Source organism: Oncorhynchus kisutch, linkage group LG18, assembly GCF_002021735.2.
Source record: "Oncorhynchus kisutch isolate 150728-3 linkage group LG18, Okis_V2, whole genome shotgun sequence".
NCBI classification, from domain to species: Eukaryota; Metazoa; Chordata; class Actinopteri; order Salmoniformes; family Salmonidae; genus Oncorhynchus; species Oncorhynchus kisutch.
In genome coordinates, this window is record NC_034191.2 from 22,161,506 (window position 1) to 22,185,186 (window position 23,681).

General features: G+C 46.2%; 1 protein-coding gene across 2 annotated transcripts in view; it reads left to right on the forward strand.

Annotated features, from left to right (window-relative positions):
• LOC109909224 (seizure protein 6 homolog) overlaps positions 1 to 23,681 on the forward strand; it is a 124,063-nt gene that overhangs the window by 58,623 nt on the left and 41,759 nt on the right. For both annotated transcript variants that reach the window (XM_031796268.1, XM_031796269.1), the window contains exons 2-4: positions 7,874 to 8,629; positions 10,363 to 10,496; positions 22,995 to 23,187. In XM_031796268.1, coding sequence (XP_031652128.1) covers positions 7,874 to 8,629; positions 10,363 to 10,496; positions 22,995 to 23,187 — 1,083 coding nt within the window. The remainder of the gene's footprint in view (positions 1 to 7,873; positions 8,630 to 10,362; positions 10,497 to 22,994; positions 23,188 to 23,681) is intronic.

The following is a 23,681-nucleotide window of genomic DNA, read 5'->3' on the forward strand; positions in this document are numbered from 1 at the left end:
CTACATGGCAGGACCTGGTAAATGTCCTGAAGAGAGCTGGGACCACAGTCTCAAAGAAAACCATTAGTAACACACTACGCCGTCATGGATTAAAATCCTGCAGCGCACGCAAGGTCCCCCTGCTCAAGCCAGCGCATGTCCAGGCCCGTCTGAAGTTTGCCAACTTCTGGATGATCCAGAGGAGGAATGGGAGAAGGTCATGCGGTCTGATGAGACAAAAATCGAGCTTTTTGGTCTAAACTCCACTCGCCGTGTTTGGAGGAAGAAGAAGGATGAGTACAACCCCAAGAACATCATCCAAACCTTGAAGCATGGAGGTGGAAACATCATTCTTTGGGGATGCTTTTCTGCAAAGAGGACAGGACGACTGCACCGTATTGAGGGGAGGATGGATGGGGCCATGTATTGCGAGATCTTGGCCAACAACTTCCTTCCCTTAGTAAGAGTATTGAAGATGGATCGTGGCTGGGTCTTCCAGCATGACAACGACCCAAAACACACAGCCAGGGCAACTAAGGAGTGGCTCCGTAAGAAGCATCTCAAGGTCCTGGAGTGGCTTGGCCAGTCTCCAGACCTGAACCCAATAGAAAATCTTTGGAGGGAGCTGAAAGTCTGTATTGCCCAGCAACAGCCCTAAAACCTTTTTTTTTTTTTTTTACTAGTCAAGTCAGTTAAGAACAAATTCTTATTTTCAATGACAGCCTAGGAACAGTGGGTTAACTGCCTGTTCAGGGGCAGAACAACAGATTTGTACCTTGTCAGTTCGGGGATTTGAACTTGCAACCTTCCGGTTACTAGTTCAACGCTCTAACCACTAGGCTACCCTGCCGCCCAGAACCTGAAGCATCTGGAGAAGGTCTGTATGGAGGTGTGGGCCAAAATCCCTCCTGCAGTGTGTGCAAACCTGGTCAAGAACTACAGGAAACGTATGATCTCTGTAATTGCAAACAAAGGTTTCTGTACCAAATATTAAGTTCTGCTTTTCTGATGTATCAAATACTTATGTCATGCAATAAAATGCAAATGAATTACTTAAAAATCATACAATGTGATTTTCTGGATTTTTGTTTTAGATTCCGTCTCTCACTGTTGAAGTGTACCTATGATAAAAAATTACAGACCTCTACATGCTTTGTAAATAGGAAAACCTGCCAAATCGTCAGTGTATCAAATACTTATTCTCCCCACTGTAGATCACTTTCTTTCCCTCTTCTGAAAATCTCGTTATTTTCCGGTTTTCGGTTCTGTTCCCTGATCCGGTTCCAACCTCTGGTCTGAACATATGCCCCTGTGTACTACTGTTGATTCAAGAGCGAGAGCACCACTCAGCTTTAAGATCCTCACCCAGGCCCAGACCCAAGGGAGACCCAGGCTACTCAGATTAAAATAACACCATGGTGTTCAATTATTCATGGTACAGGGTAGAGATGATGTAGCCAACTTTCAGTCAATGTGTGTGTGTGTGTGTGTGTGTGTGTGTGTGTGTGTGTGTGTGTGTGTGTGTGTGTGTGTGCATAATGTAGTTTCAAAATAAAATGCAAGAGTATTGGTCTTTTCTTTCAAAAGGAATCTACTGGATTTCTTTCAACTGGATTGACTCTGCTTCCCTAAGAAGGAGTTTTGCTTCCGTGTTTTGTGAAGCCTTGAGCCCAGACCTCATAGCCATGATGTTAAGGTTTCTCAGAACTTTAATCAATGGAATTTATATTGAATTCATGGATTATTCAAGATAAACCTACTTTTTCTGGTGGTGCCTTTAGAAAACTAAAATGATGAACATCAAAGTACCGCTGAAGCTTATTCCCTTCTCTGTGAATCTCTCTGTGCATGTGTCTCCTGAAGTGTTGGCTTCTGACAAAGGAAAGGAGAAAGGGGGAGAGAGGGAGATGTGCAGAGGGTTTATAACAAATACCCTGTGGTTATACAGTTATTCCATATATATCTATGGTAATACCATTTGATACTTACAGTATGCTGTTTGCTACCTCTTCAAATACATTTGTCTTTGATAGTACTACTGTAAATTCTTATTGTAGATCTGATTCTGAGACCCTATTATCAGTCAGACATTTGATGTAAAGCCTCAAATACTCATTTAATTTATTTTAACAATACTATTAGTATTTTAAATGCAGTATTGTTTAATAAGATGTTTTACTTTTACCAGCAAGGATCTACAGTACCTACAACCTCTGTGTGTGTATTTTCAGTCTTCTCTCCCCTGGCAACAGCTTTCACATGTCATTGCCATACCGAGTGTGGATTTAATTTAATACCAGCCAAGGAGTGGATTATTTTACAAAACTCATGCTGCTCCTGTAAGAAGAAATGTGTACGTTGTGCTTTATTTTTTTTCATAGAAAGGACTGTATATAAATATAGTCAGTTCAGTTCAATTTGTGGTATGCATTTGTTGTGGTTGTGTTTCAGATGATTTTGTGCCCAATAGAAATGGTAAATAATGTATTGTGTCATTTCAAATTAGAATATGTTTCTAAACACATGGATCCTCCCATGATTACGTCTAGTCCTGAATGAATCGTGAAAAATTATGAGTGAGAAAGTTACAGATGCACAAATGTCATACCCCCAAGACATGCTAACCTCTCACCATTATAATAACAGGAGGAGGGGATGATGTTTCTGCCTCTGTAACTTTCTCACTCATCACTACTCAGGATTATCCGTAATCATGGTAGCATCCACATTAATGTAGAATGGTTTAGAAACATATTTGGCCTTTTGTGTGCAGCTATGGACAGCTGCCCAATCAGTCATAGCTGGGTAAGGTTCTTTGATACGGTTAAGTCAGTTGAGTCTGATAGGCTCCATTCTCACCCCAGCGGTGGTTCTCATCGAATCTTCCTTCCACGTCTGCCCATCACAGTCCCATCTTGATGCGGCAGATGTGGGCAACCTCAGCTGTAGATGGTTTGTACAGCTTGACCAGATTAAGCAGCTGTGTGGTGAAATCACCTGCGTCCTTGGTGGGGTGAGGCAGGTCCTTGGCAATCTACTTCATCTCGTCTTGTCTTCTGGATGTTGACCTCTGGGTGCCAATCAGCATGACCAGGATCATCAGGAGCTGGTCGAGGTTGTGGATTTGGGAATGTTACCAGGGGTGCCTGAATGAGAAAGGTTATGTCGGGTCCCCTTTTGGGACAGTTCTTGTTGTTACGGTTGAGGGGGATGGAGAGCAAATCAGACCTCTGAGCCCATCAACACCAGACATGGGAGTCAATGTGGGTGGTGTGTAAAACGGATTCTGGCTCCTCATGGGGGGGTTTGTTGGGAACTGGCCCCTCCCCCCAAGTCAATCAGGTTCAGGTCAGGATAGATAGATAGATAGGCGGTTAGACCGTTGGAGCTGGGGCCGGAGCAGGAACGGGAGGCGTGGAATATGTGGGTGGAAAATCATTGTCGTTGTTATCCCTATTTCTTATTTTTCTCTTATCTTCTTCCATCTATCCTTATTTCTTACTTTCTTGTACCATTATGCCTTTAACTCTCCTATTAGTCCTGTGTTCTGCTTCTCTTTCCCATTTCCTGAAATCATCCCAATCTATCCTATTTGCTTTGCCATTCTTGGTTGTCTCAAAATCCTGCAACTTCTTCCTACATTCTGCTGATAAGGCTTCACTTAATGCACCTTTCAAGGGAAAATCTTCTACCTTGTGCCTGAGCGGTAGCTGTTCCAGAATGTCCCTGCCCCACTTACCTGCCATTACCTCCAGTCAGCAGGTCAGACAGGCAAGGCTCTCTCCCTTGCTGCTCTTGACTCCCATTGTGGAAAACTCTGTCTACACACACATGCTCAGAAACCAAAATAAACAATATTTCATTAGGAACTACTTCCTTTTCTAAGAATTGATTCATAAAAAAAAGGCACTTGTTCTGAAAAATATGTTTTTCCTTGTCAATGTTTTTGCTTGTCTATGGGTTTTGTTCCCAATAATGCGCATTTACCCGGGAATATCTCTGCTATAAAACAGGGTTTGTTCCCAATAATCCGCATTTACCCGGGAATATCTCTGCTATAAAACAGGGTTTTGTTCCCAATAATCCGCATTTACCCGGGAATATCTCTGCTATAAAACAGGGTTTTGTTCCCAATAATCCGCATTTACCCGGGAATATCTCTGCTATAAAACAGGGGTTTGTTCCCAATAATAAGCATTTACCCGGGAATATCTCTGCTATAAAACAGGGTTTTGTTCCCAATAATCCGCATTTACCCGGGAATATCTCTGCTATAAAACAGGGTTTTGTTCCCAATAATCCGCATTTACCCGGGAATATCTCTGCTATAAAACAGGGTTTTGTTCCCAATAATCCGCATTTACCTGGGAATATCTCTGCTATAAAACAGGGGTTTGTTCCCAATAATGCGCATTTACCTGGGAATATCTCTGCTATAAAACAGGGTTTTGTTCCCAATAATCCGCATTTACCCGGGAATATCTCTGCTATAAAACAGGGTTTGTTCCCAATAATCCGCATTTACCCGGGAATATCTCTGCTATAAAACAGGGTTTTGTTCCCAATAATCCTCATTTACCCGGGAATATCTCTGCTATAAAACAGGGTTTTGTTCCCAATAATCCGCATTTACCCGGGAATATCTCTGCTATAAAACAGGGTTTTGTTCCCAATAATCCGCATTTACCCGGGAATATCTCTGCTATAAAACAGGGTTTTGTTCCCAATAATCCGCATTTACCCGGGAATATCTCTGCTATAAAACAGGGTTTTGTTCCCAATAATCCGCATTTACCCGGGAATATCTCTGCTATAAAACAGGGTTTTGTTCCCAATAATCCGCATTTACCCGGGAATATCTCTGCTATAAAACAGGGTTTTGTTCCCAATAATCCGCATTTACCCGGGAATATCTCTGCTATAAAACAGGGTTTTGTTCCCAATAATCCGCATTTACCCGGGAATATCTCTGCTATAAAACAGGGTTTTGTTCCCAATAATCCGCATTTACCCGGGAATATCTCTGCTATAAAACAGGGTTTTGTTCCCAATAATCCGCATTTACCCGGGAATATCTCTGCTATAAAACAGGGTTTGTTCCCAATAATCCGCATTTACCCGGGAATATCTCTGCTATAAAACAGGGTTTTGTTCCCAATAATCCGCATTTACCCGGGAATATCTCTGCTATAAAACAGGGTTTTGTTCCCAATAATCCGCATTTACCCGGGAATATCTCTGCTATAAAACAGGGTTTTGTTCCCAATAATCCGCATTTACCCGGGAATATCTCTGCTATAAAACAGGGTTTTGTTCCCAATAATCCGCATTTACCCGGGAATATCTCTGCTATAAAACAGGGGTTTGTTCCCAATAATCCGCATTTACCCGGGAATATCTCTGCTATAAAACAGGGTTTTGTTCCCAATAATCCGCATTTACCCAGGAATATCTCTGCTATAAAACAGGGTTTTGTTCCCAATAATCCGCATTTACCCGGGAATATCTCTGCTATAAAACACGGTTTTGTTCCCAATAATCCGCATTTACCTGGGAATATCTCTGCTATAAAACAGGGGTTTGTTCCCAATAATGCGCATTTACATGGGAATATCTCTGCTATAAAACAGGGTTTCTCCACACACAGTAGAGCCCTCCTTGCACGAAGACATGGTCTTCTTCACACACAGTGAAAACTCAAACACAGTGAAACTCACACATGGTGAATTCTCCTCTGCACACAGTAGAGTATTCTGTCACAAAGACAATATCTATATTCTAACCTGCACTTAAGTTGGCCTACCCTTAATTTTATTGTTTGGGATGGCGTATCCGTCCACTGACGCTCGCTGGCAGGTCCGAGGCGGGTCCCTTCTGCTCCACTCAGGCTACGTCTAATGCAGCCCCTGCACATTGCTAACCTTGGTGTCCCCGGAAACGATTGGCAAATGGAGTCAGCCATCCCATCCTCGTAGCCAATAATTGTAGTGGAAATTCTAACCAGAGAAGAAGAGACTGTCGATTCTTCAAACAACAACCTATAAACTCAGCAAAAAAAGAAATGTCCCTTTTTCAGGACCCTGTCTTTCAAAGATAGAGATTGCAGGCAATCTCAACACTGTGCGTTACAAGGAAGACATCCTCCTCCCTCATGTGGTACCCTTCCTGCAGGCTCATCCTGACATGACCCTCCAGCATGACAATGCCACCAGCCATACTGCTCATTCTGTGCATGATTTCCTGCAAGACAGGAATGTCAGTGTTCTGCCATGGCCAGCGAAGAGCCCGGATCTCAATCCCATTGAGCATGTCTGGGACCTGTTGGATCAGAGGGTGAGGGCTAGGGACATTCCCCCCCAGAAATGTCCAGGATGTACTGCAGTACTTAATGCAGCTGGTGGTCACACCAGATACTGACTGTTACTTTAGATTTGGACCCCCCCTTTGTTCAGGGACACATTGTTCCATTTATGTTAGTCACATGCCTGTGGAACTTGTTCAGTTTATGTCTCAGTTGTTCAATCTTGTTGTGTTCATACAAATTATTACACATGTTTAGTTTGCTGAAAATAAACACAGTTGACAGTGAGAGAACGTTTCTTTTGTTTGCTGAGCTTATATGTCTTATACCAGTCTACGCCTACACTCCAATCATAGCCCACTACTCTTCTTCCCCATTGATCAAATTGGCCCTTCTATCCTAATGCTCTAATCTGCAACTATATCTTCTAACTTCTACCCCAGGACCTTGTCCTGGAATAACATAGATCATGTATTTATATCTATCTGACAATTGAAAACTATGGCATATCAATTAATATGAATTTAGTACTTTGCCAATAATTCCCATTTACCTTGGAATATCTCTGTTATAGAACAGGATTTTCTCCACACACAGTAGAGCCCTCCTTGTCACTAAGACAAGGTCTTCTTCACACACAGTGAAAACCCACACACAGTGAAACTCACACACAGTTAATTCTCCTCTACACACAGTAGAATATTCTGTCACGAAGACAATATCTATACTTTAATGTGTACTTTAGTTGTCCCTAAAGAAAGTCAGTCCCACCCTTCATTTTATTGTTTGGGATGGCGTATCTGTCCACTGACGCTTGCTGGCAGGTCCGAGGCGGGTCCCTTCTGCTCCACTCAGGCTGAGTGTGGGCTCCCTGAGCTACGTCTAATGCAGCCCCTGCACGTCGCTAACCTTGGTGTCCCTGGGAACTATCAGCAAACGGAGTCAGTCATCCCATCCTTGTAGTCAAGAATTGTTGTGGAAATTCTAACCAGAAAGGAAGAGACTGTAGATTGTTCAAACAACAACTTTTATTATAAGATTTGCAAATCTGCGGGCCTCCCGGGTGGCGCAGTGGTTAAGGGCGCTGTACTGCAGCGCCAGCTGTGCCACCAGAGACCCTGGGTTTGCGCCCAGGCTCTGTCGCAACCGGCCGTGACCGGGAGTTCCGTGGGAGAGTTGGGTCTCCGCTTTCATAACCTTTGTGGCAGTTTAGCAGGTGTGTGAGATCACGATGGGAACATAGTGTACAAACAAATAAGAACGTCAGTTTTATTACTCCTTTCTGCTGATAGAATTGTCGCTGCAGCTCAAGCCAGCCTCTGATCTCTTCATGTCTCCACACAGCTGTGCCCTTGAAAGATACGAAAATAACAAGATGGACTCAAAAACTGTGGTCACTCTCAGAGGCTCTTTGTCTTTGGTCACATGACCAAGTTACTTAAAAACAAGAGAGAAAACACTGGCTTCTTCTTACATGAGAGAAACAGACAGTGGAACTGTACAGGCTCATACAGCGCATGTGCATAACAACGTTTGTCATTTCTACCACCATACTGTCCCAATACTGTATGTGTTCTGTCTGTGTTGTTCCAGGCACCTATTCTGAGGATGGGACGTCCGTCACACAGAGGGGACAGTCTGAGGGTGGAGAGCCCAGCCCGTACCCCAACACACGGGACACTGACAGAGGGATCCCCCTGGTGACAACCGCCCCTCCCCTGAATGTGCCCAACCATCACACTCTCTACAAGGGCTTCCTCCTTCAGGAGTCCCTCCAAGGACAGCGGCATTTCTTTGAGGAAACCCACCCCACTATGCCACCCTCAGGTCCCCACTTTGACAGAGACCCCTCCTCCACTCACACGGTGCCACACAAGAAAGAGCTGGCTTTCTCCGATGTTGCCTCAACCACTACCATTGTGGCAACAGCCACGTCACCGTTGGCAACACAGGGTAGCTCTGTTCCAGGGGGGCGTGTCTCTGTGACTCAGAGAGGGGCGTTGACCAATAGCAGGGGGAGGAGGACAGAGGAAGAAGCTGATGCCATGGATACCCTGACCACTCCTGTCATGCACACCTCTGCCCTCCCTCCCCACTCAAACACTCACAACCTGGCTGCTCCTATGGGTGACAGGCACTCTGAGGTCCCTTCCCCATCCACAATGACTCCCCCAGCCTTGACCACTCTAGTGGAGAAGGATAAAGGGAAGTCAGCAGAACACAACATGAGCCATGCCAGTGATGGTGTAGCGATGGACACTTCTGCAGTATCTGGTGATGTGGATGATGAGACCACTACGACTACTATAACCACAACCACCATCATCACCACCAGCCTGCCCAACCCAGGTAATGTAACACAACCAGGCTATGTAGCTACACACTTCTAATGATCACCTACTCTTAACCAGAGACATACGGTGTATGAATTACTGTCAAATACAATATCCTCCACCACACCCAACACCAGTTTCCATGATTCTGTCTTCATTGTGAAGATACTCTATAATGAACAGCATGCTCAGATTGTCATTATACAGTTCTAGAGATAATCCTGGGCCTTGGTGGGTTGTAAAGTGGCTGAATTTCACCCTCTCCAACACAGCAGCTCTGTGTCTGTCTGTCTGAGACACCAGTGTGCTCACAATCTCAATCCTCTCTGTTTGCAGCTCACATATCTAAACAGCCAAGGGGCTTAAATTAATTACAACATCAGTATTCCTGCTCCTCTCACACTCAATCAAGAGCTCCTGAAATGGAGTGGAAACCAGATTGCAACCATGAGATATTGAGACACATTTGTGTTATGGTGGGAGTGAAGGAGAATTTTCAGCCTGGTCTCATAGACTAGATAGCCGTAACATAGTAAACGTAAATACAGGACACTCAAATTATTATGATAGGTTATGTTTGGTATGGTTACAGGCAAGGCAAGGCAAAAAAAACAAAAGGAGGGTGTTTGGTTGCAGTGGATGCATTGAAGGATAACATGAACTTCTAGCAACCCAAAGGTTGCGTGTTCAAATCTCATCACTGACAACTTTAATATTTTAGGAAATTAGCAACTTTGCAACATTTTACTTACCACTTTTTAGCTATTTTGCAACTACTTAGCATGTTAGTCAACCCTTCCCCTAACATTAACCTTTTAACCTAACCCTAACCCTTAAACTATAACCCTAACCCCAGCCTAGCTAACGTTAGCCACCTAGCTAACGGACGCATTAGCCATCTAGCTAATATTTGCCAAGTATTGCAAATTCATAACATTATTGTACGAATTGCAATTAGTAACATATCATACATATTGTCATTTGCAACATGTCATACATATTGGATGATGGACATCCCCAAATTAATACATACCATACGAAACGTAACATATCATAACCACTGGAGAGAGACAGATTTATGTTTACTATGTTATGTCTATTCCTGGTTGGAATCTTAGAGTGGAACGCTCCAAACACAGGCTTTGCTTCATTTGTGCTTTACCCACGGGGACCCCTTCACAACTAATGAAGGGCAGGATGGGGAAATCTCCCAATATGTCTGAGACACACACACACACACACACACACACACATGAATATACCAGCACCTACACACACCTACATACGAAGCACGCACATACATGCACACAGTAACTTCCTGTTGTCATCCCTATCTCTGGAGGAAACTCAGAAAGACAGAAATCAAATAAAGCGGTCGAGCAGAAACACCTCAAGGCGACCAGAAAATTGTCTGTGGTTATTCCCTCCACCTGATCTGTCCCTCGAGCCACACAACCAAAGAGGATAGAGTGAGAGGGCCTCTGTTGATTCGGGCAGAAAATGTGAAAACCTTGAAACACTATTAACGTAGGGGGGCTGGTGTGAGTGAATGAGAGAATGGGACCAGGGAGGGATCAGGGAGGGTTAGTCTTACTTACTTAGGCCAATCGCTCCTCTGGGAGCGTAGGCCATCGACGACTCCTCTCCATCAAACTCTGTTCTGGGCAGTCTTCTCCAGCTTGCTCCACCCCATGCCAGTTAGTGAAGGGGTGTCATTGGTCTTCAATGTTTTTCCCTTTGTCCTTGCAGTTCCCTGTATCTTCAACCTGACAGCACCAGAGGGCTACATAGAGACGCCCCAGCCGTCCAGCTCTCATTACTACTCCTCTGTGGACTGCACCTACACCGTCACGGTCTACACGGGCTATGGAGTAGAGATACAGGTCAGACCGCCACTATTATTGCTAGAAGCGTGTTCATTTTGTACATCAACAACAGTGATTGTCTATGGATTAAACATAGGAACACACAAGACTGACACATCCTGTCGAGAAATTACATCAGATACCCAAATGCAACATCCAAAATGGCAATTTTGGCTCGCGGGCAAAACCACACTAGTGCTTCAAAATGATGATGATGTCCACTCAGTTCCAAGGTATTTACTGTTATTGTGCAGCGACTGACCTTTGGAAGCTGACACAGTGATTTAAACAGGGAATCTACCTCCATCTGAAGCCTCTCATCCACATGATTACTTCTCCAGCTCAGCTTCTTTCTCTCATAAGATATACAATAGTCATTACCTCTCTGACCTTCCAGATGCTTGATCTAATATATTTTGGATGAAATTAATATGTGCCGCAAATCATTCACAATGATGCATCCCAGCTGCTTCATGTCTTCTGTGAAAGAACAGAAAATGAGGAGGAGGAGGGTGGAGAGAGGTGAATGTTCTTCCTCTCCACTGTTCTTCCTATCATTGCCTGCCTGCGCTTGCTAACACCCGGGACAGCTGCACATGTATACCCTGAGTGTACATACAATTTGTGTAAAAAACATTCCTAATATTAAGTTACACCCAGTTTTGCCCTCAGAACAGCCTCAATTATTTGGGGCATGGACTCTACAAGGTGTCGAAAGTGTTCCACAGGGATGCTGGCCCATGTTGACTCCAATGCTTCCCACAGTTGTGCCAAGTTGTCTGGATGTCCTTTGGGTGGTGGACCATTCTTGATAGACAAGGGAAATCTGTTGAGTGTGGAAAACCCAGGAGCGTTGCAGTTCTTGACACACTAAAATCGGTGCGCATGGTACCTACTACCATACCCCGTTCAAAGACACTTAAATCTTTTGTTCCTAATGTTTTGTCCACTCAGTATACGTCTCTCTTCTCTTATCTCCTCGTCTTGAATTATTCAATGTGATTTAGATGTAAGGAAGCTTCTTCTCTTAATTAATTACTTATGGATTATGTGTCCAGTCTTTTTGCTTGTTTACGGGACTCTTTTAATGCCTTCCTGTTAAAATGTCTCCACAGCTCCTCTTAACTTCATTAAAGATACCTTACCCTCCGGTTAATTGACTAAATCATGTAGCATTCAGACAATGCGTGGATCACCCCTCTACGCCCCACTATGATCCACTACGCCCCTCTACAACCCTCTACACCTCTTTACACCCCTCTACACCCCTTTCACCCCTCTACACTCCAGGTGGTGTCATCCTGTTTCTAAAAGACTGGGTTGATAATTCCTTTTATCTGGAAATCTTTTGGATTAATCTACTTCAAAGGACTTCTCTAGACCAGGGGGCTTTGTAGAATGTGGGTCTTAACAACTCCAGTTTATCATTCATTTTAGCGTAAGCTGGATTTAAATGGTTGCCTTGATGTAGGCAAGAAGATAAAGACTGATGTGGACTATTCCTTGGGCAGCATTTGTTTATTTGCCCTGCTTTGAGGTCTACGGCCCACACCTGCCTAGTGCACTGCTCCATCAGACCATAGGGTCCCAAGTATTTCCTGCTCTGGCCCTGCCTCAGGGCGGAGGGAGGGAGGGATGGAGAGAGACATTTGCTTGAAAAGTGTTTCTAGCTCTCAAACTCCCGAAGTCTATATAGTATATAGTACCACCCTCACAACTCCACACAAAGGCAAGACCCATCAGGTTTACCATGTGCCATTATATACAGTGTGTTTAAGCTGCAGTCTGGGAGGAGGAGTGGAAGTTGGTTGAAAGTCAGAGACCCTCTGTTAACCACCCAACAGTGTTGTCATGTGAAAGTAGGAGGATTGATTCACTTTCCGCTGTGGTCCCACATGTCTGTGTCAGTTCATAGATCAGTGCACTGCAGGCCAAGCTAAGACATGTCCAGCCCAGTAGTTCTGTCCACTCCAGAAGTGTGCAGGTGGTGGGAGAGGACCTTTCAGCAGCTCACTGAAGCCATGGTGGGTAGTACTGAAGAGTATCGACTGATGGGTCAATATTCCCAACTACTCTGGCTTAAGTGGACCTCGGCACAGTTCAATAAAGTACAGTTCTATCTGCAGTCTCTGTCTGGGTTGATGGCAGAGATTGATTGGGATGCATTGGTCACTGCTTGGACAATTTAATAAAGGGTGTCAATTCAATATTCTGTAAGAAGTGTCACCCTGATACTTTTTGGAGGACTGATGAAGAGTGCTTCACTAAAGACTGACTGTCTGGGATGATATGGCATATTTAAATATACACTGCTCAAAAAAATAAAGGGAACACTAAAATAACACATCCTAGATCTGAATGAATGAAATATTCATATTAAATACTTTTTTCTTTACATAGTTGAATGTGCTGACAACAAAATCACACAAAAGTTATCAATGGAAATCAAATTTATCAACCCATGGAGGTCTGGATTTGGAGTCACGCTCAAAATTAAAGTAGAAAACTACACTACAGGCTGATCCAACTTTGATGTAATGTCCTTAAAACAAGTCCAAATGCTCAGTAGTGTGTTTGGCCTCCACGTACCTGTATGACCTCCCTACAACGCCTGGGCATGCTCCTGATGAGGTGGCGGATGGTCTCTTGAGGGATCTCTTCCCAGACCTGGACTAAAGCATCCGCCAACTCCTGGACAGTCTGTGGTGCAACGTGGCATTGGTGGATGGAGCGAGACATGATGTCCCAGATGTGCTCAATTGGATTCAGGTCTGGGGCCAGTCCATAGCATCCATAGCATCCATATGCATCCATAGCATCCATAGCAGTCCATAGCATCAATGCCTTCCTCTTGCAGGAACTGCTGACACACTCCGGCCGCATGAGGTCTAACATTGTCTTGCATTAGGAGGAGCCCAGGGCCAACCGCACCAGCATATGGTCTCACAAGGGGTCTGAGGATCTCATCTCGGTACCTAATGGCAGTCAGGCTACCTCTGGCGAGCACATGGAGGGCTGTGCGGCTCCCCAAAGAAATGCCACCCCACACCATGACTGACCCACCGCCACCACCGAACGTTCTCCACGGCGTCTCCAGACTGTCACGTCTGTCACATGTGCTCAGTGTGAACATGCTTTTATCTGTGAAGAGCACAGGGCGCCAGTGGCGAATTTGCCGATCTTGGTGTTCTCTGGCAAATGCCAAACATCCTGTACGGTGTTGGGCTGTAAGCACAACCCCCACCTGTGGACGTCGGGCCCTCATACCACCCTCATGGAGTCTGTTTCTGACCGTTTGAGCAGACACGTGCACATTTGTGGCCTGCTGGAGGTAATTTTGCAGGGTTCTGGCAGTGCTCCTCCTGCTCCTCCTTGCACAAAGGCAGAGGTAGCGGTCCTGCTGCTGGGTTGTTGCCCTCCTACGGCCTCCTCCACGTCTCCTGATGTACTGGCCTGTCTCCTGGTAGCGCCTCCATGCTCTGGACACTACGCTGACAGACACAGCAAACTTTCTTGCCACAGCTTGCATTGATGTGCCATCCTGGATGAGCTGCACTACCTGAGCCACTTGTGTGGGTTGTAGACTCCGTCTCATGCTACCACTAGAGTGAAAGCACCGCCAGTATTCAAAAGTGACCAAAACATCAGCCAGGAAGCATAGGAACTGAGAAGTGGTCTGTGGTTATCACCTGCAGAACCACTCCTTTATTGGGGGTGTCTTGCTAATTGCCTATAATTTCCACCTGTTGTCTAATCCATTTGCACAACAGCATGTGAAATGTATTGTCAATCAGTGTTGCTTCCTAAGTGGACAGTTTGATTTCACAGAAGTGTGATTGACTTGGAGTTACATTGTGTTGTTTAAGTGTTCCCTTTATTTTTTTGAGCAGTGTATATATATAACTATTGACATCTTGACATACTGTACAACGAGGGCTACAACAAAATTGCTAGAAAATGTATACATGTTCAAACACATTTGTTTCTCCATTTTCTCTCTGTGTGAGTCGAGGATTTGTTTCTCTCTTTTGCAAATAATTATCCACTCTACACACACTTCGTAGTGAAATGACATACGTGCGCCAAAGACTGCAGAAGATGACATAAACCTGGGAGCAGAGGATAATTGATTAATCAACCTCAGCCATGAGCCACGCACAACTGGAACATGTAGGCTACATATTGCATGTAGATCCTTATTACCATAAACATGATGAACCTTTGTTTAGGTTACGGTGTGTCAGAGGGGAAGAGGAGGCATGCAGCGTTCAGTCGCCTGCAATGTGCTATTTGCACAGTAGAGTTTAGGCTCTAGCCTACAGGGCCAGACGCACTGACTCTCAGTACACTAAAGCACACTAAAGCACACGACTCAGACCTTTAACTGCTGGAGAGACAAGAATCAATACCCTGGCCCAATCCACTCTCATCTCCTGATAGATAGTCCACAACTCAATCATAACTAGGGAGCTGGAGGTAAGTAAAAACAAGGGCCTGTTAATGACCTGTCATCATCTGTGGGAGAGAGCTGTATCTTCAGCACTGAGAGCTTACCAGTAATATGTACTGTACAATAACCCAGTCTTAGGAGTAGCATGTGTGGTGTGTGTCAAACCAATATCTCTATCCCTGAAATTTCTGCTCCACAATGGCTCTGGTATTTCAGCTCAGGCAGAAGAAGCTGTCAAACAGCTGCCTCCACACCTCCGTATCCTATAAAACATAATTTATACTTCTATCCAGCTTTTGGAGAAGCTGGTGTCACAGAGGCCTCTCCTCTTCTATCCTCTCCCCCCTCCTCTCTCTGGACCAGGCCTCTCCTCCCCTCTTCTCTCTCCTCCTCTCTCTGGACAAGGCCTCTCCTCCCCTCCCCTCACCTCTCCCCTCCTCTCTCTGGACCAGGCCTCTCCTCTCCTCCCCTCGCCTCTCCCCTCCTCTCTCTGGACCAGGCCTCTCCTCTCCTCCCCTCACCTCTCCCCTCCTCTCTCTGGACCAGGCCTCTCCTCTCTTCTCCTCCCCTCTCCCCTCCTCTCTCTGGACCAGGGCTCTCCTCTCCTCCCCTCGCCTCTCCCCTCCTCTCTCTGGACCAGGCCTGTCCTCTCCTCTCACCCCTCTCCCCTCCTCTCTCTGGACCAGGTCTCTCCTCTCCTCCCCTCTCCCCTCCTCTCTCTGGACCAGGCCTCTCCTCTCCTCCCCTCGCCTCTCCCCTCCTCTCTCTGGACCAGGCCTCTCCTCTCCTCCCCTCGCCTCTCCCCTCCTCTCTCTTGACTAGGCTTCTCCTCCCCTCTCCACTCTCTGGACCAGGCCTCTCCTCTCCTCCCCTCTCCCCTCCTCTCTCTGGACCAGGCCTCTCCTCTCCTCCCCTCACCTCTCCCCTCCTCTCTCTGGACCAGGCCTCTCCTCTCCTCCCCTCGCCTCTCCCCTCCTCTCTCTGGACCAGGCCTTTCCTCTCCTCCCCTCGCCTCTCCCCTCCTCTCTCTGGACTAGGTCCCTTGTATTTTTCCTTCGTCACAGTGTGTTCTCCTCCTGTTGTGGGCTGACTGATGCCTGTTAGGAACCATGGAGGGGCCACAGAGGAGCTGGGAGAAGTGCAATTAGCAGATTCCACATGGGCTCTGTGAATACAACACTGGAGGAAAGAGAAACAAGGAGATGCACTTAGTGGCAGTGAGAGAGCCCAGCTCTCAGAGATCTCACTGTGCTTGTTTGTCTTGTCAGCACTACTGAGCACCGGTACTTTGCACCACCTGGGTGACGGTGTGAATAACTCGCTGTGACTACGTTGACTGTTGTTCTCTCACTGCTCTTTCCTCACTGAGACAAGAGGGGATTTGTTTCAGCCCAACAGCAGCCCAGATACTTAAAAAGTCTCTCAGACACCTGGTTTGTGAATGTGGGCTTTCCAGCTAAGCCAACAAAAGGCCTTACAAGACTGTAATGTCCTCTGACTCAGAGTGAAGTGCTGGTTATTTTCAGCGTTATTTATTTCTCTCCCTAACACTTAACTCAGCGGGACAAATGGCAGTGATGGCAGCCATGTTAGTTCACATACTGAGTTTCCTCTCAGTTTGTGATGTGCACCCGCTGTCTCCAGGCAGACACTGACAGGATCAGGCAGTAGATGAGATGACTGACCGGTGACTGCTCCCACATGGTGACACTCACGACACCACAGCCACTCTCTGGAAGTGGCTGTAGTCACAGTCACACCTGCTGTGTGCTGCCACACAGGCCAATCTCCAGTGCCATGTCCAGTTTTGTCACACCACACAATGCCACAGATGTCTCAAGTTTTGAGGGAGTATGCAAATTGGCATGCTGACTGCAGGAATGTCAACCAGAGCTGTTGCCAGAGAATGAAATGTCAATTTCTCTACCATAAGCCGCCTACACTGTTGTTTCGAGAAATTGGTGGTACGTCCAACTGGCCTCACAACCACAGACTGCATGTAACCACGCCAGCCCAGGACCCCCACATCCGGCTTCTTCACCTGCGGGATCATCTGAAACTGAGGACTATTTCTGTCTGTAATAAAGCCTTTTTGTGGGGGGAAACTCATTGTGATTGGCTGGGCCTTGCTCCTCAGTGGCCCTGCCCAGTCATGTGAAATCCATAGATTACTAATGAATTTATTTCTGTTGACTGATTTTTTATATGAACTGTAACTTAGTGAAATAGTTGAAATTGTTGCGTTTTGTTTTGTTGTTCAGTATAGTTTGGTCCCTGCTGTCCAGTATAGTTTGGTCCCTGCTGTCCAGTATAGTTTGGTCCCTGCTGTTCAGTATAGTTTGGTCCCTGCTGTCCAGTATAGTTTGGTCCCTGCTGTCCAGTATAGTTTGGTCCCTGCTGTCCAGTATAGTTTGGTCCCTGCTGTCCAGTATAGTTTGGTCCCTGCTGTCCAGTATAGTTTGGTCCCTGCTGTCCAGTATAGTTTGGTCCCTGCTGTCCAGTATAGTTTGGTCCCTGCTGTCCAGTATAGTTTGGTCCCTGCTGTCCAGTATAGTTTGGTCCCTGCTGTCCAGTATAGTTTGGTCCCTGCTGTCCAGTATAGTTGGTTTTTTTGGTCCCTGCTGTCCAGTATAGTTTGGTCCCTGCTGTCCAGTATAGTTTGGTCCCTGCTGTCCAGTATAGTTTGGGTCCCTGCTGTCCAGTATAGTTTGGTCCCTGCTGTCAGTATAGTTTGGTCCCTGCTGTCCAGTATAGTTTGGTCCCTGCTGTCCAGTATAGTTTGGTCCCTGCTGTCCAGTATAGTTTGGTCCCTGCTGTCCAGTATAGTTTGGTCCCTGCTGTCCAGTATAGTTTGGTCCCTGCTGTCCAGTATAGTTTGGTCCCTGCTGTCCAGTATAGTTTGGTCCCTGCTGTCCAGTATAGTTTGGTCCCTGCTGTCCAGTATAGTTTGGGTCCCTGCTGTCCAGTATAGTTTGGTCCCTGCTGTTCAGTATAGTTTGGTCCCTGCTGTTCCAGTATAGTTTGGTCCCTGCTGTCCAGTATAGTTTGGTCCCTGCTGTCCAGTATAGTTTGGTCCCTGCTGTCCAGTATAGTTTGGTCCCTGCTGTCCAGTATAGTTTGGTCCCTGCTGTCCAGTATAGTTTGGTCCCTGCTGTCCAGTATAGTTTGGTCCCTGCTGTCCAGTATAGTTTGGTCCCTGCTGTCCAGTATAGTTTGGTCCCTGCTGTCCAGTATAGTTTGGTCCCTGCTGTCCAGTATAGTTTGGTCCCTGCTGTCCAGTATAGTTGGTCCCTGCTGTCCAGTATAGTTTGGTCCCTGCTGTCCAGTATAGTTTGGTCCCTGCTGTCCAGTATAGTTTGGTCCCTGCTGTCCAGTATAGTTTGGTCCCTGCTGTCAGTATAGTTTGGTCCCTGCTGTCCAGTATAGTTTGGTCCCTGCTGTCCAGTATAGTTTGGTCCCTGCTGTCCAGTATAGTTTGGTCCCTGCTGTCCAGTATAGTTTGGTCCCTGCTGTCCAGTATAGTTTGGTCCCTGCTGTCCAGTATAGTTTGGTCCCTGCTGTCCAGTATAGTTTGGTCCCTGCTGTCCAGTCCTGCTGTTCAGTATAGTTTGGTCCCTGCTGTCCAGTATAGTTTGGTCCCTGCTGTCCAGTATAGTTTGGTCCCTGCTGTCCAGTATAGTTTGGTCCCTGCTGTCCAGTATAGTTTGGTCCCTGCTGTTCAGTATAGTTTGGTCCCTGCTGTTCAGTATAGTTTGGTCCCTGCTGTCCAGTATAGTTTGGTCCCTGCTGTCCAGTTTGCTTCCACATACTGTAATCTCTTCTCTCTGTAGACAACTACTCAGCTCTTCACCTTCAGCCGACCTTGGCTCAGCAGGAACAACCTCCACAGATCTGCATTCAACCAGCCCCCTCGAACCAGGATTACACAGGCGATCAAATAGAAACAGGCTTTCAGGAAGAAAGACTCAGCTCAGGGTGACACTGTGTTCAATTTCCTCTGGAAGAGCTTAACTAATCACTGCTCCTCTCTTACCATTCAGTGGCCTCAGGTCTCATGTAATAGCAACTGTTGTCTGTGACAGCCTTGCCAGACCATTTCAAGGACAGGCATATGAATGCACACAGGAAATCCCACAAAGTCTCCCTTTTTCAGTGTGTGTGCCAGGATTTGTACCTTGTGATTTACACAAATCTTAGTTTTTTTGTGTATGGTATTATGTGTGTAGCAGTGTGTGTTGTGTCCAGTGTTGGACCAGGTGTCACTGTGTCAAGTGGCCCAGACAGAAATACCTCAATATTAACCAGCAGAACCATGACTCTCCATGGCCCTGACTGTCTCTTTATCTCCCCAACCCTCCCATCTCCTCCTCCCTCTCTTCTCTTCTCTCTGCACTTGTCTTCTCTTCTCTCTCCCCTTTTCTCTCTCGTCTCCCTTCTCTTCTCTCTCCTCTCCTCCTCATGGCCCAGTTCTCCTGTCTGGAACAGATGTTAGTGCTGGTGCTCTATCCCTTCCCTACCCCCTACTTAATCATAGTCTATAATTAGCTAGCAGCCCACATACTCTAGTACCCTCACAGACACTCACACAACGTGGGACCATTTGAAGGAGGGAACGGAGAAATGGAATTAGAGGAGCTTTCTCCTTTATTCTCTTTCTTTTATTCCTCCCTCCTCCCTCTGTTCCTTCTTACCACTGTAGAGATAGAAGGGCAATCTCTGGAGAGGGGGAGTGGTTTGCTGCAGGGAGAGATACAGGAAGCAGAATGCATACATCTCCTCCCCCACATGCTCTACAAAATCTGGTGTTTATTTTATTGGAACGTGTCACTTGAATTATTTAGAGTTATTTCATTTTCATGTGTTGCTTTTAAATATATAGTGAGCAACACAGAATGTTGTGATTGGGACATAGTTGTTTACTCTGGGGGAGGAGCCTAATTAATATTGTAGTAATTCGACTTTAATGGATTATGATGCTTTTAACCTTAACGTGCTGTTGACCTCCTGTTTGCATCTCAGCAAAACAAACCATGTCCGTGTTGTCAGACAGACGTGTGTTGATCCAGGATTAGATCAGTGTGAGATAGACAGTCAGGACTAATGCCAACACAAACTGGATTATCCCAACAGTATTCTGGAAGTATTTCATTGACATGGGGATTTCTGGATAATGTGATTAGGTTGTGATGACCTTTGTTTAATGGGACTTTTATCCAATGCTGTAGCCATGAGTTAATTAAAACTACATCAACTTGTTGTTGTGCATTATTCAGTGCATTCGGAAAGTATTCAGACCCCTTGACCTTTTCCACATTTTGTTACGTTACAACCTTATTCTAAAATTTATTAAATGGTTTTCCCCCCCTCATCAATCTACACACAATACCACATAATTACAAAATTAAACAGGTTTTATACATTTTTGCAAATGTATAAAAAAAACAACAACTGAAATACCACATTTACATTATTATCCAGACCCTTTACTCAGTACTTTGTTGAAGCACCTTCGGCAGCGACTACAGCCTTGAGTCTTCTTGGGTATGATCCCCTCAAGCTCTGTCAGGTTAGATGGGGATTGTCACTGGACAGCATTTTCAGGTCTCTCCAGAGATGTTTGATCGGGTTCAAGTCCGGGGCTCTGGCTGGGCTACTCAAGGACATTCAGAGACTTGTCCCCAAGCCACTCCTGCGTTGTCTTGAACATGTGCTTAGGGTTGTTCGGGAAGGCCCTTATCTCCCGATTGCTCAGTTTGGCCGGGCGGCCAATCCTGTCTCGGAGCTCTATGGACAATTCCTTTGACCTCATGGCTTGGTTTCTGCTCAGACATGCACTGTCACTGTGGGACCTTATATAGACAGGTGACTGCCTTTCCAAATCATGTCCAATCAATTAAATTTCAATTTACTTATGTAAATAAGGTATTTTAAATGAGCAAACATAAAAAAAAACTGTTTTTGCTTTGTCATTATGGGGTATTGTGTGTGGAAAATGTTGACAATTGTTGCTATAGCAGCACTGTCCTCATAAGAGCACAATCACAGAGACCTTATAATAAACACGTCAGACGACCACTCATCGTTTCGTGCTAGCTTAGAGGCCCCACACAGTGCACCTTGCACCCACACAGTGCACCTTGCACCCACACAGTGCACCTCTCACCCACACAGTGCACCTCTCACCCACACAGTGCACCTCTCACCCACACAGTGCACCTCTCACCCACACAGTGCACCTTGCACCCACACAGTGCACCTCTCACCCACACAGTGCACCTCTCACCCACACAGTGCACCTTGCACCCACACAGTGCACCTCTCACCCACACAGTGCACCTTGCACCCACACAGTGCACCTCTCACCCACACAGTGCACCTCTCACCTACACAGTGCACCTTGCACCCACACAGTGCACCTCTCACCCACACAGTGCACCTCTCACCCACACAGTGCACCTCTCACCCACACAGTGCACCTCTCACCCACACAGTGCACCTTGCACCCACACAGTGCACCTCTCACCCACACAGTGCACCTTGCACCCACACAGTGCACCTCTCACCCACACAGTGCACCTCTCACCTACACAGTGCACCTTGCACCCACACAGTGCACCTCTCACCCACACAGTGCACCTTGCACCCACACAGTGCACCTCTCACCCACACAGTGCACCTTGCACCCACACAGTGCACCTCTCACCCACACAGTGCACCTCTCAGCTACACAGTGCACCTTGCACCCACACAGTGCACCTCTCACCCACACAGTGCACCTCTCACCCACACAGTGCACCTCTCACCCACACAGTGCACCTCTCACCCACACAGTGCACCTTGCACCCACACAGTGCACCTCTCACCCACACAGTGCACCTTGCACCCACACAGTGCACCTCTCACCCACACAGTGCACCTCTCACCTACACAGTGCACCTTGCACCCACACAGTGCACCTCTCACCCACACAGTGCACCTCTCACCCACACAGTGCACCTCTCACCCACACAGTGCACCTCTCACCCACACAGTGCACCTCTCACCCTTTCTCTTTTTATCTGGTCTCTCATTCACGTCAGGGCAGTTTGGTGTTTTTTGTTCTGCTATTTTTTGTTTTGCTCCTTCTATCTGACACCTTTTGGAACAGAGCTTTCACAGGTCAAGGCCTGGAACCATCTTATGTGACCCAAGGTTCACCAATCATACTCTGGAGTTCCAGCTGATGGATTCTGACATATACTGGACTCTGTGTTAATTGTCTGTCATTTAATATATACAGTCTTTCCTTTTTCCATGTTAGATTAACAGCCCGGAAAACTGTTTCTTCCCTTCCTGGGGGAAGGTATTGTAGTTGATAAGATTTTGTATGGAGGGACATGGAGGCATATCTCTTAGGTGTTTTTATATGAGAGTAAACTCAGTGAAGTGACATTGAGACATATCTCTGGGTTTTATATGAGAGTAAACTCAGTGAAGTGACATTGAGACATATCTCTTAGGTGTTTTTATATGAGAGTAAACTCAGTGAAGTGACATGGAGGCATATCTCTGGGTTTTATATGAGAGTAAACTCAGTGAAGTGACATTGAGACATATCTCTGGGTTTTATATGAGAGTAAACTCAGTGAAGTGACATTGAGACATATCTCTTAGGTGTTTTTATGTGAGAGTAAACTCAGTGAAGTGACATTGAGACATATCTCTTAGGTGTTTTTATATGAGAGTCAACTCAGTGAAGTGACATGGAGACATATCGCTGGGTTTTATATGAGAGTCAACTCAGTGAAGTGACATTGAGACATATCTCTGGGTTTTATATGAGAGTCAACTCAGTGAAGTGACATTGAGACATATCTCTGGATTTTATATGAGAGTAAACTCAGTGAAGTGACATTGAGGCATATCTCTTAGGTGCCATGGTATAATGGTAAAACCTCAGTGAAGGAGGCAGACGGCTTCATCTGACCACATTTCTCTGTCACCCTGTTTACAAGTCTTTGTACTTGTATGTATTGATGTGTATCCTTTATTGAACTGGTCTCCTCTGTGTGTGTTTGTCCATGCAGGTGATGAATGTGAGCCTGTGGGAGGGGGAGCGGGTGACGTTTGAGGATGTGGGGGGAGGGGAGCCCTCTGTTCTGGCCAACGAGTCTATCCTGTTGAAGGGCCTGGTGGTACGCAGCTGGAGCAACCAGATCACCATCCACTTCCACAGCCAGAGACAGACCCAGCCTGGGTCCTTCCTGCTCAGATACCAAGGTAAGACCCAAGGGCAACCAAACGCTAAGCACTAGCACAACCACCAACCAAGCACCACACCACAGCACAGCACTAGACTATCAACCTAATCAAATACTACACAACAACAAACCAACAAACCTGAGAGGTTGATTTATCCTCTCCTCCAGCAGCCTCCTCCTGTACACTGGGGCTGACTCTCCTGTACACTGGGGCTCACCCTTCTGTACACTGGGGCTCACTCTCCTGTACACTGGGGCTCACTCTTCTGTACACTGGGGCTCACTCTCCTGTACACTGGGGCTCACCCTTCTGTACACTGGGGCTGACTCTCCTGTACACTGGGGCTCACTCTCCTGTACACTGGGGCTCATTCTCCTGTATACTGGGGCTGACTCTCCTGTACACTGGGGCTCACCCTTCTGTACACTGGGGCTCACTCTCCTGTATACTGGGGCTTACCCTTCTGTACACTGGGGCTCATTCTCCTGTACACTGGGGCTCATTCTTCTGTA